Source organism: Hippocampus zosterae, chromosome 13, assembly GCF_025434085.1.
Source record: "Hippocampus zosterae strain Florida chromosome 13, ASM2543408v3, whole genome shotgun sequence".
NCBI classification, from domain to species: domain Eukaryota; kingdom Metazoa; phylum Chordata; class Actinopteri; order Syngnathiformes; family Syngnathidae; genus Hippocampus; species Hippocampus zosterae.
In genome coordinates, this window is record NC_067463.1 from 23,065,766 (window position 1) to 23,081,469 (window position 15,704).

General features: G+C 52.6%; 3 protein-coding genes across 6 annotated transcripts; 2 read left to right on the top strand and 1 right to left on the bottom strand.

Annotated features, from left to right (window-relative positions):
* The first annotated feature begins 109 nt into the window (after positions 1–109).
* LOC127613108 (protein FAM83H-like) lies at positions 110–6,859 on the top strand. Of its 3 annotated transcripts, none has more exons than XR_007966069.1 (5): positions 110–2,037; positions 2,441–2,605; positions 3,564–3,688; positions 3,790–5,685; positions 6,176–6,859. XR_007966069.1 is itself a non-coding variant. In XM_052084008.1 (4 exons), the coding sequence occupies exons 1-4, from the start codon at positions 1,573–1,575 to the stop codon at positions 5,624–5,626; spliced, it is 2,592 nt and encodes an 863-aa protein (XP_051939968.1). In that variant the 5' UTR covers positions 110–1,572; the 3' UTR covers positions 5,627–5,780. The 3 variants fall into 3 exon arrangements, 1 of the variants encoding a protein (XP_051939968.1); XR_007966070.1 differs by having other exon boundaries at positions 6,504–6,857; XM_052084008.1 differs by lacking the exon at positions 6,176–6,859 and having other exon boundaries at positions 3,790–5,780.
* lgsn (lengsin, lens protein with glutamine synthetase domain) lies at positions 6,134–9,424 on the bottom strand. Its single transcript, XM_052084026.1, has 4 exons — positions 8,623–9,424; positions 8,315–8,481; positions 7,463–8,002; positions 6,134–6,793 (listed from the first exon to the last, which is right to left on the bottom strand). The coding sequence occupies exons 1-4, from the start codon at positions 9,284–9,286 to the stop codon at positions 6,134–6,136; spliced, it is 2,031 nt and encodes a 676-aa protein (XP_051939986.1). The 5' UTR covers positions 9,287–9,424.
* A 1,156-nt stretch (positions 9,425–10,580) lies between these two features.
* Positions 10,581–15,298, top strand: ptp4a1 (protein tyrosine phosphatase 4A1). 2 transcript variants are annotated; one of them, XM_052084052.1, is made up of 6 exons: positions 10,581–10,934; positions 12,491–13,053; positions 13,318–13,410; positions 13,962–14,092; positions 14,175–14,249; positions 14,517–15,298. In XM_052084052.1, the coding sequence occupies exons 2-6, from the start codon at positions 12,949–12,951 to the stop codon at positions 14,650–14,652; spliced, it is 540 nt and encodes a 179-aa protein (XP_051940012.1). In that variant the 5' UTR covers positions 10,581–10,934; positions 12,491–12,948; the 3' UTR covers positions 14,653–15,298. The 2 variants fall into 2 exon arrangements, with proteins under 2 accessions (XP_051940012.1, XP_051940011.1); XM_052084051.1 differs by having other exon boundaries at positions 10,608–10,934; positions 14,513–15,298.
* Positions 15,299–15,704: the final 406 nt, after the last annotated feature.

Consider the following 15,704-nt stretch of genomic DNA (forward strand, 5'->3'; position numbering starts at 1 on the left):
TTTCTATTCTGGGGATGTGTAATCAGAAAGATTCCCTTCCTGCTTTCCTCCCTTAATAAACTTGGCTCTGACGGATGGGACCTGGTCTTGGTTTTTGTTTTGTGGCGTCATTTGTAAGGCCCGCCAGCCAGCTGAACAAACCTGCTCCCGGTAGAGCCCCGGGCGAGGCGTGTTTCGTGTGTGTGTTTGGGTCGCAGGTACAACAGGTTGTGATCCACAAACTCGGTCGCCGGAAGCCATGCGGGACTTGACGCCAGCACTCTGCTAATTCCCCCCCAGCTAAGAAGAACCCAGTTGGCCCTCAAATGAAAGATAAGTTCTGGCAAGTTGTACCGTGTGTGTGTGTGTGTGTGCGTATGTCTGTGTGTGTTCCAGGGAAAGACTCGCCCCGCGTTGTTTACTCACGCTGGACCGACCGGTTCTGGCGTCTTTGCTCAACGTATTAGCGACCGGTTTAGCTTAACGTCTGCAAAAAAAAAAAAAAAAGCCAAGACGAAAACGAAGGAGAAAGCAACTGGAATCCTGACACCACGGAACTCATTCTTGCGGATGACAAGCATGTGAGCGCAACTTCGTCATCTTCGACATCAAACGAGGGAGTCTGAGTCTTCAAGCATCGAACCGGAGGGGTCGACCTGTAACCTGGTAGAATGGACTCGTGGTTTTGCCTGACTTGACTTTGGAACCTGGACTCGGAGGATTCGAAAAGTTCTCTTGAAGAACTATTGATTTGCTGGAGTGGACTTGTAGACCCGTTGACTTTTTCTGGGAAAAAAAAAACTTCACAAAGTTTTTTCCTGAGGAACAATTTCATTTTTTGGGGGGGGGGGGAAACACCATTTGACTCTGGTCGCACAACAACTAAAACTATCCACATACGTACGTGTGGTAGACAGGACGCGTGTCCTGGCATGAGTGTACTTACCCGGACGAGGGATCCGGCCTTGACGGTGGAGCACCGCGCATACTTCACAGCATGCCCGAGCAGACTTGGTGGAGTTAAGACTTGAAGGAGTAGACTTGTAAACTTGCTCGTCCGTCACCTTTGTGGGGTGAACTTGCAGACATGGGAGTCTCGCAGACTTAAAGGGCACATGATGGACAACAACTTGTAGCCCTTTCAGAGGGGACTTGTGGACTTGGCATGGAAGACCCTTTGACCTGGACAGTTAACAATCGCAAGAGTGGACTTTGCGACAATGAGAAGTCGACTCGAGGACAAGGACGAGTAGACACGTACACCCGATGAAGTGGACTTGCAGACTCGATAGAACTGCAATAGTGCTCGAGCAGACTTGACGGAGTGAACTCTTTGCAAGATTGTAGACTCGGTGGAGTGGGCTGGAAGTCTCGATGGTGTCGGTAAAGTGGACTTAAAGACGGTGGACTCGCGGCCCCTTTGTCGAGAGAAGTTGTCGAGTCGCAACATTGACACTTGCTGACATCGAAAAATGTAGTCCTTCTCAAGTGCACTTGTGGACCTGAGAAGGAGCGAGTGGACGTTCCGATTCGGTGGACAGCCCCGAAGAGTAGACTTTGAGACCGAGAAGGTTGGACGGCTGCCGGAAAGCGATGACATCCAGGGAGTCGGTGTGGTCGGGCTTTTCTGCTCTGAAGGACAACGATCCTCCTCCTTACATCCATCCTCACTACAAGGAGACCTACCGTCTGGCCATCTACGCGTTGCTCTGCGGCGGCAAGGAGGCCTACGACGACTTCCTCCAGGCCGAGCAGATCAACCACTTCCTGTCCGAGAAGGAGATCCGCTTCATCCTGGAGAGTGCCGAGCCCCCCCAGGCGGAGGACGACGACAACGACGACGTTGACGCGGTGGGGCTGCGCCCCGGAGGCAGGCCGGGCCCTTCCACCTACTTCCCGCAGGAGTCGGACGAGGAGGTGCCCGACCTGGACCTGGGCTGGCCCGAGACGGCCCCGGAGGACCAGGACACCAGCATCAGTTTACTCTTTCAGCCGCCCAGGGCCAACACGCCCACCATCAAGGAGGTGGTCCGTAAGCAGATCCAGGACGCCAAGCAGGTGAGGGCGCCGGCTCCCTCTGCGGTTTTTGAATTAGGACTCATCGAATTGCCGTAAAAACAGTTTAAAAAAAAAACAGTTTCCGAAATCTTAATTGTTTAGTAATCAGTTCATTACATTTCTTTCTCTCTTTTTTGGAGCCTGGGAACACATAATAAATGTTTAATAGACTGTTTATTACAAAAGAACTCCCATATTTGGGAGCATTTCAGCAATGACGTTTATGAAACACGAAGGTCCGCTTTTCAGAGTTTGCAATCAGCTCGTCGATGTGCCATCGAGTTGATTGAAACCAAAAAGTCCTTTTCAGAGCGCTTATAAGCCAGTAATACATGTGTAACAAACTTATTTTATGAATGACTTTATTCAAGATGGGCTTGACACGCCCGCTCTGAGTTTGTAGGTGGTCGCCATCGCGATGGACGTCTTCACCGACGTGGACATTTTCAAGGAGGTGCTGGGCGCCACGCTGCGGGGGGTGGTGGTCTACATCCTGCTGGACGAGGGCCACTTTGGCAGCTTCCACGCCATGTCGCGCAGGGCGGGCGTCAACATCCAAGACCTCAAGGTAACGAGCGCCCCTGTCGGTCGACAATCAAAGGCAACTTGATTGACAGGCGTCCCGACACGCGACAAAGCGTTTCGTCGAAAATGATGAGGACGCGTTTGTTCTGGAAATGGGCAAAATGAACCTGAAAGGAAAAAGCGGCGCTCCCGGAGCCCCGCGAATTCCACGGCCTCTCCGAATGCGGGCGATGTGACGCCGTCGGTCACGCGATCAAATCTCCGTTGCGCCGCGCGAGTTTGATCGTGAAAAAAAAAAAGGCCTAGATGAAGGCTCGGCCTTAATTTGCGCCGAGTCCGGATTTTCCTGTCGGGCGACGTCGACGGCGGCAGAACAAACACGGCTCTCAGCCCTCGGCGTCGATCAAACGTCAGGCGTCTTGAGGGAAGGACCTCCGCCAAGGCCCGACAATCCGCGCCCGCATGGAGACGCGCCGCCTCCTCTCAATGACATCGTTAGAGGAATCCACAAAGACAACGATCTCATGTTTAAAGTTCGGGCCGTCCGGACGGAGGGATCTTGGGATCCGCGGTAATCACATTAGCGCAGGAGTGCAAACAGACGGCAGACGGCTAGACTCAGCTAGTCAACAGTTTAGGAACAAGCTCTGAGAACCGGTTACGGCCCCGCCGACCGTTTGTCATCTACAAAGTCTGCGATTTGTTTACCCTTGATCCGTAAGTAAACAATAAAAGACCGACGAGGAACACGAGGGACTTTAAGTGTGATCGCGGAGCAAGTGGCCGCCGGTTGCCCTGAGAGATCCGCTCCTGCCGGACTGCACCAACGACCTTCCTTGAGTCGGGTTCTTTTGTGTCAACTTGTCCGGGTAGAACTCTGACAGACATTCACCTTTGATGGCTCGGGCATCGGGGAATGCCATCGGCTGTGGCTTCTCGCTCCTCACGGGTCACCAAAATGCAAACGGGGCTTATCGAGGCATTGCACTTGTCGCCATCAGAACATTCGCGTGCGGACGGTGAGAGGTCAGCAGTATCGCTGCCAGTCGGGCATCAAGTTTCACGGCGGCTTAGAGCAGCGATTCATCCTGGTGGACTGCCGCAGCGTTTTGTACGGAACCTACAGGTGAGTATTGAGCACCTTGCCGGCGTGCCGACAGTGCAAACCACGCAAACGATATTTCGGAGCGTTTCTTACTTATATTTCTGCAAACGGCTTTCTTCCAGCTACACGTGGTCCTTTGAGAAGATCAACGTGAGCATGGTACTGGTGGTCACCGGTCAGCTGGTGAGCTCCTACGACGAAGAGTTCCGCCGCCTCTACGCTCGCTCGAGTGTCCCCGAAGCGCTGCACAAGGAGCGGTCGCACGTGGAGTACCTGAGAGAGGTGGCGCCGCTGCGCGGTCCAAACTCCAGCCAACTTTCGCTGCATCAACTTCACGTGAGATCCCGAGGGACTCGCGGTTTCACGGGTTTGGCTCAGGACGAGCTCTTGACCAGGGGCCTCAGCGTACAGGAGCGCCTACATCTGTCCCACTTTTCCGACCACATGACAAGGGGCCACAGTTTTGGCGCAGACCTGCAGAAGTTAAGCCCCGTGACTCGGCTAAGGATGGAGACCAGAGACATCGGAGCGCCCCTTGTTCCGGACAGGGCCGGCTCTGGTCTCCCGGCGCCCACCAGGATGTCTCACCAGCATGTTCGACACCAAGGCCGATACGGCCCGGACCAGAATCTAATCCCTTTCAACTCTGAGACCTCCCTCCACAGGTGGAAGATGGACACGTACCTGAACAGCCAGGTGAACCTTGACGGATCGTGCGACGCCTTGTCCCCGCTGACGTCGCCCTACGGCAGCCGCGCGGTCCTGAATGAGCACCGGCCGCAAGGGATCAACAACAGATCCGGGGACATTAAGATGCGTCAGAAAAGACTCAGTTATCAGGAGTACAACAGTCTCAGGCACAGCCAAGAGTCTCTGCGATCCACATATCAAAGTCTGGATCGGCCCAAATTCAAGTCTTCGTTTAGAGGCCGAGACGTGCGGCAGAATGTCGCGGAGGAGGCCGGCGGGCCGGGAGACGCCAACCGCCGAGACCTCGATTCAAACCGGGCCGACGACGGCGACCGCTCCGCCTCATACTTTGACATCCAAACGGGTCCCGAGCAAAAGGCCGGCCCCGCGTACGAATGGTACGAGCCCATTGCCAGGACCGCTTCGGCCACCCAACTGGAGGACAAACTCAAAGAGTCCTCCCTCAAGTACCCCGGCGGTCTGCAGCGCCCCAGAACCATGGAGTCCCTCATTGAAATCCCAGAGGAGAAAGAGGTTTGCAGCCATCCCGTCCTGACCGCCGCTGTTCTCAAAGACCGGAACAGCAGAAATGAAGACAAGACTTCCAAAATGTACTTGACTGAGAAAAATTCCGGATCTCAGGAGGCAATGTCGGGGCCTCGAGAAACAAACAAGGCGCCTTCTCCCGAAAAGGGAACTCTTCCAAAGATCTTAACTGCCGGCGAGCTGAAAGGTCATCATCATCGGGAGGAGTTCCCGCTTCAGCGGAAGAAATCCAGCCGGCTCAAAGGTTCGGAGGAAAAGAAGGCTTCCAAGAAGGAGGAGAAATCCCTCCAAAGGAAGGTATCGCTGCGATCGCAGAACTCCGGCAGCTCAAACTCGCGGGCGTCTCTTTTGGGAAAAGCGTCTTCCACCGAGCACAGGAGCAGCCAGAGCTCCGCGGTGGAGAACGAAAAGCCAAAGTCTTCCTTCACCTTCCACCGACTGTCCTCTCAACGCTCCAGCAAGCGAAAGTCCAACCCGGCCGCGGCGGGGCCGCAGCAGGGCTCCCGGGAGAATCTGGAAGAGCAGGGAAAGGCGGCCCACGAGAGCCGGCGGGAAAAGGGCAGCGGTCGCTACGAGTACCTGCTGCATTCGCGGGTCCCCGCGCACAAAGCCAAGCGAGGAGGCGGGGGGCAACCCCCAAACAGCCCGACGCAAGGCGGCGCCGACAACAGACTGGGACGATTCATGCAGCGGGTCGGGAACCTCATCGGGAAGAACAAGTAGGACGTCGGAAGAAGGCCAATGGTGTCAGGAGGCTGACCACGGCGTCACTTAAAAGTTAGGTACCGTATCATCTGGACTTTTTCACTTTGCCTGTGCAAATATCGGTGTGCCTTGTGTCCCAGCCGTTAACTGTGAAATTAAATGATGAAGTCGATCGGACTATTTGTGAAGAAACAAAACCAAGGCACCAAGTCAGGTTTACAAAGGTTCCTCCGCCTCTCCGATTGACGAAAATACAACGTAATCGGTCTGGGGTGTATTGACCGCATTTCCGTGGGGTCGATATTCGGCTGAGGGCCAACATTTCGGTTTCCGAAACGGAACGGAACAACCCGTTTGCATGCGTAAGACGACATCGTTCCTGGCGTGTACAGGATCCACTTTCGAGCTATAAAACAAGAGCCCGTTTTCCACAATCGAGTCTCAGGTCAGCTTTATTTGTTAGCCGTGGCACGCTAGCAATGGCGTCTTCATCGGAAAACTTTGGATTGGATGGCGGCAAACCTTCTAGATAAAGTATTCCAGGCACTTGTTCCTCTCGTCGTCCAGTTCCTGGGTCTCAATTTCAAACTTCTTCATGGCGATGAAGTACTGGACAAAGGGCTCGCCCAAGGCGCCGCGGATGACGTGGTCCTCGGCCAGCGCCTCCAGGGCGTCGTCCAGCTTGACGGCGATGGCAAATTCCTTCTGCTGAGCGGGCGCCTTGCGCACGCCGCCCTCGATGCTCAGGTTGCGGCGGATGCCGTCCAATCCGGCGGCGGCGGTGGCGGCCAGAACCACGTAGGGGTTGGCCATGGCCGAGCCCAGCTTGTTGTCGATGTGGGTCTCGCGGCCTCCGTGGGACTTGACGTTGAAGGAGCTGCTGTTGTCGTTGCAGCCGTAGGTGGCGTACAGCGTCCGCTTGGGGTCCTTGACGGCCTTGGCCATGTGGCTGCGGCAACCGAGACCCGGCGACATGAGGCAGCTGAGGGCGGCCGAGTGCGTCAGGAGCCCGGCCAGCCACTTGCGGCCGATGTCGGACAGCTCACCCGCCGCCGCCTTCTCGCCGCTTTGGAACAGACTCCGCCGCCCGTTGGCGTCCCACAGGCTGTGGGAGAGCACGCCGGCGTTGTAGAGGCCGTCGTCCGTGAAGAAGCTCGCAATGTAGCTGTGTTTGCGGGCCATCTCCTTTCATTTGCGGGACAAAAAACAGATGCAAAAAAAGGCATTTCAAAATAGATAACCGGAGCAACCCCCTCAACCCCTCACATTTTTACTGAATTTGCAAGGCCCGCTGAATTTTCTGTTCTACTCTCAGAAGAAAGGTGAGACTCTCTTCTTTCAGCAGAAAAAAAAAACTTTGTTTCTATATTACTCAGTTCGTTGGCAAAGGTTTTCTGGAAAAGGCCGATTTTCTTCAGAAATCCAGAGAAACTGAGCATGCATTTCAAGCATCATTTCAAGTTTGGCACTATTGCCACCTGCTGGACATTTTTCTTTTTACTATTTACATTGCAGTCAAGCCTGCTCCTTCAGTGAGAAGTTGCCTCAGACTCTCTTGCACCCTCCCCCATTAAAAAAAAACGTGATTTACGCCTTTAGTATACTGCCTATACTACCCAGTACTATACTGCTTTCCCGCCACCTGCTAGCCTCTCGGTGTCAAGCACTGAAGACGAAGTCTTCATTTTTTATTCCCCCGTGTGGCATCTATAGAAAACCACAGCCCCCTCTGGTTGAGCGCCAATTCCTTATGTCTATATCTTGTCGCTTCCTATTGGGGGTCTGCGGTCCCACTCGGCCAGGACCCGGGGTCTGCGAATAAAGCCGACCGATTGAACCGAAAGAACTTGGAACCTTGATGCCGGTGCGGAAGGTGAAGGCGCTGTCGGCCGCCGCGATGCCGAATTCGGGCCTCAGGTTGATCTCCATCTGGCCCGGCCCACTGGCCGAGGCCATGCTGTCCACGTCGGCGCCCATGCAGTACATGCCGTCCACCAGCTGCTGGAAGAAGGGCAAGTCGTGATTACCCAGCAGGGTGGTGGCGGGAAACAGCAGCGTCTTGGGCCCCATGCGGTCGGGCGCCCCCAGCACGCAACACTCGTAGGTGAAGGAGGAGTGCAAGGAGAAGCCCAGGCTCTGGAGCTGGCTCAGGAGCTGCTTGGCCAGGAGGCGAGGGGACGTCCGCAGGGGAGCGCCCGTCACCGTGCACGGGTCGCAGATGACCCTCGCCGTCTGCTCGGCCCACGGGAGGATCCGGAAGGTGGACAGGTCCGGAATCAGGAGGATGTCGCTGCTGAAGTTGGCGGCGTTGGCGTGGTCTACCTCGTTGCTCTTCGGACTCAGCGTCAGCTCCAGGTAGCTCCTCGGCATGGGGATGCCGTACACCGCCTTTTCCTGCAAACGAGCGAACAAACAAAAAGGCTTTGGGGGCGATGGCAAGGCTCTACCGGAGACCCAGGTCCTCGGTAGCGTCGTGGGACACATAGAGTGCTTTGATACGTCTTTTATGGCCTTTGTCCAGACGGACCGAAGAGTCTACGGATTGCTAAAGACAGGAAAGTATGGACGGGTGGAAGGATTGTTGGAAACGGATGAGTGTTGGCCGGTCGGACGCCTGGAACCTTTGATGACTTCATTGACGACCGGCCGGACTGATTGTCGGATCGTGAAGGACGAACGGACGGACGCGTGACTGGAGGTGATTACATGGAAGAAGCGGACGGGCACGGTCTTGGATCTGGAGACCCCGTGCAGGTCGGTGGCCTCGAAGCGTACAAAGTTGATGTTCTCCCTGGCCATCTGCTGCTTGATGGCCTCCATGCTGGAGATGAACCTTTGATTCCCTGACGTGTCCGGGCTCTCGTTCCCGTTATCTGCAGACAAGAGTTTCAAACCGTTTGCGCGTCCCACCCGGGGAGGACCTCTCACGAGGAACCGGATGGCGTCAACGCCTGTGTCTGAAAGCTCCCGATCATCATTTCTCCAAAAACACAATCCCGGTGGTAAATACCGACCTGTGTGAAGGGCTTTGGTCTCTCTGCGGGAGCCTCCGCTGTTGCCAGCGCGCGCGGGAACTTCTGTCTGTCTGTTTGTGTTGGCGTCAGGGCTGGGCGAGCTGGATGACTCCATGGCGAGAGGCGCGTGAATGGGAGAGTTCTCTCTGGATCCGGGCCCCTTTCTAGAAGCCTCAGGCTGAGGTTTGAAGGTAATGAACGCTCTCAGTGGGCTGACGTCGCTCCGCCGCCTGCCGGTCTCGCCGCTGCCGGTCTCGCCGCTGCCGTCCCCGTGCGGGTAGGAGTAAGGACTTCTTGCGGGGTGGAGAACCGGTCCGTCCCTCAGGAAGCTCTTGAGTTCCTCCACAGTCTGCCTGTGTGGGGCCCCACTTGGAGGCGGCCGAATCAAGTCCCCGCCGAAGTCCGGTCCCTCCGAGCCGGGCCGCTCATATGGCTCAAGCGGAAGTCCGCCGGAGAAAGGAGAGTCCGGGGGCTTCTTGAAGCTTCGGCCGCCAACCCAGTCCACGGCCGGCGCAGATTTTGCCGTCACCCTCACCCCCTTCCCGCTCCCCACGCTCATCCCCGCGCCGTCCATTTGGTCTTGGCTCCTACGTGGGCTTTCAAGGTCGCGGATTGAGTCGATGCACTGCCAAGCGGTCACCTGGGAATCTTCAGAGTCACTCATTTGGGGTCTTTCATCAACTTCCTTTTTTGGAGTTAGATTGCGAACTGAGACCCTCGCCGGCACATTAATTCTTATACACAATTGCTACAATGGTGACGCACTGGAAGCTTCCTTTTTTGGCTTGCCCCTGCCCGCGCAATCCCAGCTCGGGCCTGCCCGGCACCCGCCCGCCGGCCACTGGCTGCCAGACACAGAAGCGAGAAACTGCTTCAAAACCATTGGTTGACGCCGCTGTCCATTCGGAGACCTTTTGTGTCCCGGTCGTGCGAAAACGCCGAGCTCAGCTGCTTTTTTTTTTTTTTTTGCCTTTCTAGAAAGACGGCAGCTAAATTGAGGCTTGCTCGCCGAGACAACAGGAAAGCGCCGGGAGCGCATAGAGCAGCTTTGATCGATGCGCTTTGCATTGAAATGTCCCTCTCATGCACCGAGACACACAATTACACCCCACGTTGCATTTAATTGTTCAATTATTCCTGAAATTTCTGTCCATCAGTCATCTGCTTGGGAGATTTGATCACGGCAATTCAAATGAACGAAACACATCAACTTAAAATAAAAAATAAAAAGGGATAGCAGAAACGTTTTTGTAGTTTGTTGTATGTTTTCCAATTGAGTTTGTTTGTCAGAATACCATTTTATTATTTTGGGAGATTCATTCCAGTAGACAAAAATCTTGAGTCAAAAATTATTTTTAAAATCTAGATTTGAATGGGTCTTTTTTTTACCCACCATATAAAGTTGTCTATATTTTCGAATGACATTTGAGGGGCAAGTTTAACCATGATTTAAAAGAGAAAAAAATAGATTAAACGTTGTGCATATGAATAAAACTTTGTGAATATACCCTATAAAGAAAATAGGGAAAGAAATGTTGTATGGTTGTTGTTTTTAATCAAGGCTTGTGCAGTGAATTTGACCAGCGCTGTATCAAGTGGGTTTCAAACCAAAACACAAACGTGTCTTTTCAGTTCGGCTTTTCCCTTCAGGGGTCACCACAACGAATCAGTTGCCTCCATCTAAACCCGTTTTGTGTAACCTCTTTTCTCACACCAGCTACCTCGCTCTAAAAAATATTTGATGTGTGCTTATTCGTTTCACATCTTTAAACGCCACTTTCGCCTACTGTACAAAATAGATAAGGCGATTAGACTTATGTTTTTTGTAAGTATATGCGTGCATATTTTTTTATTTGCAGGTCATTTGATTTGTAATATAATGAGAAACGTGACTTTTTTTCTCAGGGTGCGGTTTGAGGAGCTTCATCAAGGTTGCATCAGAGGAAGTGACGACATACCCCGGATATGCCTTCAAAATAAACTCGTACTGGGCACCCTGAAGAGAAACATATGCGTTGAGAGAAAATAATAAATGCAACATTATTAATTCCGGGTAGACAACAACAGGACACTCCTCTAGGTTGGTTTATTTTGACGCTAATGCCGTTTTAGGCTCGGGGTGATATTTTCTTTTGAAGATCGCGAAAGGAAGTACTTGGCTTTGCTTTCTCAAGAGAGGAGACTTTGGGCTCCGCTCGGACACGTAAACGACGGGCTCGAATGGTTAAGAAGTATTTAATTGCTTGTCGTTTCCCCCCCTGAGGACCGGCTGTATGATTAAGTTACAATCTTCAATGAGTAAGCATATCCCAGTGAGTAACCTTTTTTGAGTCTTGTCCTGTTTTTTTCTGTATGTGTGAAGTTTCCACCAGAAAGAGTGTCGGCCTGATTTAAAAAAAAGAAGAAAAATTAGGCCTCGTTGTAATTGTGTTCCGGCTGAAGGTTGTAAATGTTCATAAAACGAACGACTAAAACGGAGGCGATTTTTTTTTTCGCTCATCGGAAGCCGATGGCAGAAGCTTGGCTCGAGCTGTTCCAAAAGTGTGATTCGGCTGCTTTATTATTGGATCAAAACGGGTAGGCTATTCCGTTTATTGATAGCGTTTCGGCGAGGCTTTATTTTCCCCCCCAACCGTGGTTTTCTCGAGGCGCCATGTTCGGCTACATTCCATTTGCGGGGCCCGTAACGGACTGCTCAACATGGCGGCGGCACGAAGGACAAGGTATCCGCTGTGCTTTCTTTTTGACAATTCAGCCACAACTCGTATAGGACAACACGAAAAACCGCTGTGACGAATTCGAGACGTGAGCGCAGTGTCGGCATATGGCGTCTCCCGCTTCCCTCTTTGTCACTTGAGCCGCCATGTTGCCCAGATGCAGTTTGAACCGGACAATGGCGGATTTCGCCGGTCGTTCTCCTGACGCGTTTTTGCCGTGAGACAAGACGATGTAAGTGTTTGAAAACGAACCAGACAAGGGCGCCCTGAATGTCAACTTTGAGTCAAGCACTAGCGGCTTGGGTCGAAAGCTTGATGACACACTTGCCGGCCGCGGTGACGTCACGGCGGGGCTTGTTTGTAGGCGATGACGTCAAGCTGCCGCCATGCAAATGAGCCTCATTGAACGAGTGGGCCAAACGGAGCATGCGCACTACTTCGCTCGTGCTCAGCGAGACCCTCCATTAGGGACACGGTCTCATAAAGAGAATGTTTTTTCAGTTGCCATCGACGGGGTCGGGGGAAGGTAGAGACACTCTCCACCTTTCGAACAACTTCCTGAAGACTTTGTATCTTGAAGTGTTCGTAAGTTGGAATGAATTAGTTGTTCCTGTTGTCCAGCCCGGACAGTTTTCCCACCACTAATTGCAGGAGACTGACACCCGAAGTAAATAGTCACACGGTCGCCCTTTAAAAAAACCTTATTCAGGATACCAATATGAGTATCAATACCACAAGCACGTTTAACCTCCCCCCCCCCAAAAAAAATCTTAATTTTAATGTCCCGTTCGTCAAGCTTAGTATCGGCCGCAGTGGCAAGTACCACTACCTTAAAATAAGGCTGGTATCTCTACCCGCTGGTCCATACCTACACACAAATGCAACGTGCATTGTTTATTTTTTTATAGTTAAACATAATTAAATAATATTTTAATTTATATTATTTGTATTAAAATAATAATTTTAATTAAATATAATTAATTATATATATATATATATTTACACTGAGAGAATGTTCTGTAAAGCTAGACAAAAAATAAATAAAATCCCCTGTTGGGCCACTCGTGAGTCAAGCTTCCACTTGTACAGGAGACGATAAAACGTCACGTCGTCACGCTTGGTTGAAAAACTGTTTCTCCCCTCCCCCGCAGCAGTTCTGTGGTGTTGTGGGTCGCACATTTATGGAGTTTCTGAAGGGCAGTGGAGACTACTGCCAGGCTCAGCACGCCGCTTATGCAGACGAGTGAACGGGCCGACTCCACGACCGCCCGGACGCGCCCGCGCCTCAGGAGGAGGGAACGCCCCCGACGTCGGCACGAGCGGGACGCCTCCCGCAACCGGCGACCACTCGGCCTGGATGGGGTAACTTGACCCGCTGCGCACCGCCCTTCCCCGTCGGCTCCCGCCCGGCCAAGAACAAGGTGGAAGCCGCCTCGTTTTGTTGCCACGCCCCGAGCGGCCCCCCGACGAGACGCCCACCCCGTTGCCGCCCAGAGGATTCCCGTCCCTCCACGCCAAACTGTTTACGTTCAGCGTCTCTTGCTCTCCCCTGCCCGTGCCAAAGCCACCTTGCCTTTTATTTCCCCCCTCCCTTCTCCTTCCCGTTGCCATGGCGCGCATGAACCGACCCGCGCCGGTGGAGATCACCTACAAGAACATGAGGTTCCTCATCACTCACAACCCCACCAACGCCACCCTCAACAAGTTTATCGAGGTGAGCCTCATCCAGTTCCTCGTGTTGACAAATCGTTGTCGTGTAGTGTCATGCGAGTAGTTAGGCTAAATTTGAGAAAATCTAGAAGACGCCATTCAAAAAATTTTCCCCGACAAAATCTGCGAGTAATTTGGCGTCGGGTGATTTGTGGCCGCTTTGCCGGGGGCATTCTGGGAAGTTGCGAACTCTAGCGACTCGAGCGCCAAGTTGGCGCGAACGGCGCGCCCGCCTCCTTTCGCGTTTGACGTACGCTGTCACCCGCAGGAGCTGAAGAAATACGGCGTGACCACGGCGGTGAGGGTGTGCGAGGCCACGTATGACGCCGCTCCGGTGGTGAAAGAGGGAATTCAAGTCCTGGTGAGTCGCGCCGGTTTAGCGCAAACTGTCTCGTGCGAGATGCTGGAGGCGGGCTCGAGGAAATGAGCATCAGTGTCACTGAAATTACATTTCAAAGCATCACTGTTGCATGAATTCTAAAACTAAAATTTTTTTCCCTATTGTATGACGTACTATCACGACAGTCACACGGTGACGACTGAGCGAACGAAATTTCCCGCAACGCCGATTGGACAAGCCATGTCATGTGATCATCTGCAGCCAGTGATGGCCCAAAAAAAAGAATAAATAAAATGGAGGGGTGGGTGTGGGTTACCAAAAATGAAAATCATCCAAGGGCACTTTACCCTAAAAGAAAAGTTTGACGAAACAAACAATGCAATGGTTCCTCTTGAGCTATGAGCTAGCAATTCTCTCCTGTACCAGCAGAGGGAGCCATGGTACCAATAGTGGACTCTTCACACCTTCTGCTCTCATCCTGCATTTTTTTTTTTCATTGTAAACGTGTGAAAAGTGCGAGCCGCTTTTGATTTTGTGGGTGGCTGTCTGTGTGTCTCTCCGCTGCCGCGCAGGACTGGCCGTTTGACGACGGCGCTCCCCCCTCCAACCAGATTGTGGACGATTGGCTCAACCTGCTCAAGCTCAAGTTCCGCGAGGAGCCGGGCTGCTGCGTGGCCGTGCACTGCGTGGCGGGCCTCGGCAGGTGAGCGCTCGGCCGCGACCCCCTCGCCGCCTCCCGCTCGGACGTCTCGCCCCTCCGAACCCCCCTTTGCCCTCCCCCACAGAGCTCCCGTCCTGGTCGCCCTCGCCCTCATCGAGTGCGGCATGAAGTACGAAGACGCCGTGCAGTTCATCCGGCAGTGAGTCACATTGGCAGCCTTTTCTTCACGTTAACCTTGCCAAAGAATATTCAAGAACGTGAGCCCGCTTGTCGAGGCCGATTGCGTATTTTCCTCATGTCTTCGGAATGGGGGCGCAAGTGAGCGCTGTATGTGTAAAGATGTCAAATAGAAGCAGCGCTCAGTCATTGTCCTCCAAATACGACCGCTTCCATGCTAAAACTTTGTGTTATGTGGCTGCTTGAATGTTGAATATTCACTCCCCCCCTTTGCGTGTGGCCCAGGAAGCGTCGCGGCGCGTTCAACAGCAAGCAGCTCTTCTACCTGGAGAAATATCGTCCAAAGATGCGGCTGCGCTTCAAAGATTCCAACAGCCATCGCAACAACTGCTGCATCCAGTAGGACGGCGATGGCGGTCACATGACGCCACAAATGACAAACTCCTCACGGGGAAAACCGTGTCGGCGTTTCCTTCATCGGCCATCTTAAGATCCGTGTACGACGACAAATTTTGTCCTCTCCTAAATTTGGGAATGCCAATAACGACTAGCAAAACATTGGATTGTTTGACAATAGTTACTTTGCCCGTACGTATTTGTCGAGCTTAACAAGAAGGAGAGCAACTGGCCGATGACTATTGATGCTGGTGGGAGGGTGTGAGACGTGCCAAGTGGCGCTACTCGTCGGGTTGCGGACGGGTCAACTAGCGCGCTTACCCGTGAGGATCAAAGCGCTCGAGTACATGGACCGCAAGATGGGATGAAAGAAACGCCGAAAGGACTTTCCCTCCGTCTTGTCCCATTGAGAGTCTCAAAGCTGATTCTTTGCTTCTGTTTACTAATTACCAATGTGATTTTGTTTGTGGACTCCCAAACCCTGCGATATTTTGTACGCCTTTTCATTTGATGTCCCTAACTTAATACTTGATGAGTTGATGTCTTTGGTGATGACGCTTCTTCTTGGTTGGCTATTTATATCTTCTCGATGGACGTGAGTGATTTAGTACGTGAGTGGCAAAGTTGTACCTGTTGACGGACTCGTGGGTATTCTATTAAAGTGACAAACCTCCACGCCCGTGTGTATATTTATACACATGCACACGTTCGAATGAAGACGTCGGCTTAGTGCTGCGAACGGCATGTTCCCATAATGCCACGAGATGCAGTATTGACTTGCGCGCGCATGCGTTATGGAATAAAATGCCCAACGTAAATCATGAACTGCGGCCAGAATAAAGCCTAAAATTAAGAATAAACACTTTTTACTTTGGACCGGAACGTATTGGGATGATTAGAAAATATGTAACTTTTCTCATGGTTGCTCACTGGCGTCACGCATGCTCTACGCTAGTGACATGGTTGCCCGTCCATATTTCCCTCCTGGGGTGACGGCGTTCCGTTACTGATTGAACAAAGAACATAAAAGATTTCCCCGAAGATTCACGTCTGTGAAAATATGATAATCATAGTCTGGATA

Coding starts and splice junctions, on each gene's coding strand:
- LOC127613108 (XM_052084008.1), top strand. CDS start 1,573: ATGACATCCAGGGAGTCGGTGTGGTCGGGCTTTTCTGCTCTGAAGGAC. Junction 2,606..3,563: donor TCAACATCCAAGACCTCAAG/GTAACGAGCGCC, acceptor TGTCGCCATCAG/AACATTCGCGTGCGGACGGT. Junction 3,689..3,789: donor GTTTTGTACGGAACCTACAG/GTGAGTATTGAG, acceptor GCTTTCTTCCAG/CTACACGTGGTCCTTTGAGA.
- lgsn (XM_052084026.1), bottom strand. CDS start 9,286: ATGAGTGACTCTGAAGATTCCCAGGTGACCGCTTGGCAGTGCATCGAC. Junction 8,482..8,622: donor GACCAAAGCCCTTCACACAG/GTCGGTATTTAC, acceptor TCTTGTCTGCAG/ATAACGGGAACGAGAGCCCG. Junction 8,003..8,314: donor TGCCCGTCCGCTTCTTCCAT/GTAATCACCTCC, acceptor GCTCGTTTGCAG/GAAAAGGCGGTGTACGGCAT.
- ptp4a1 (XM_052084052.1), top strand. CDS start 12,949: ATGGCGCGCATGAACCGACCCGCGCCGGTGGAGATCACCTACAAGAAC. Junction 13,054..13,317: donor CCCTCAACAAGTTTATCGAG/GTGAGCCTCATC, acceptor TGTCACCCGCAG/GAGCTGAAGAAATACGGCGT. Junction 14,250..14,516: donor GCCGTGCAGTTCATCCGGCA/GTGAGTCACATT, acceptor TGGCCCAGGAAG/CGTCGCGGCGCGTTCAACAG.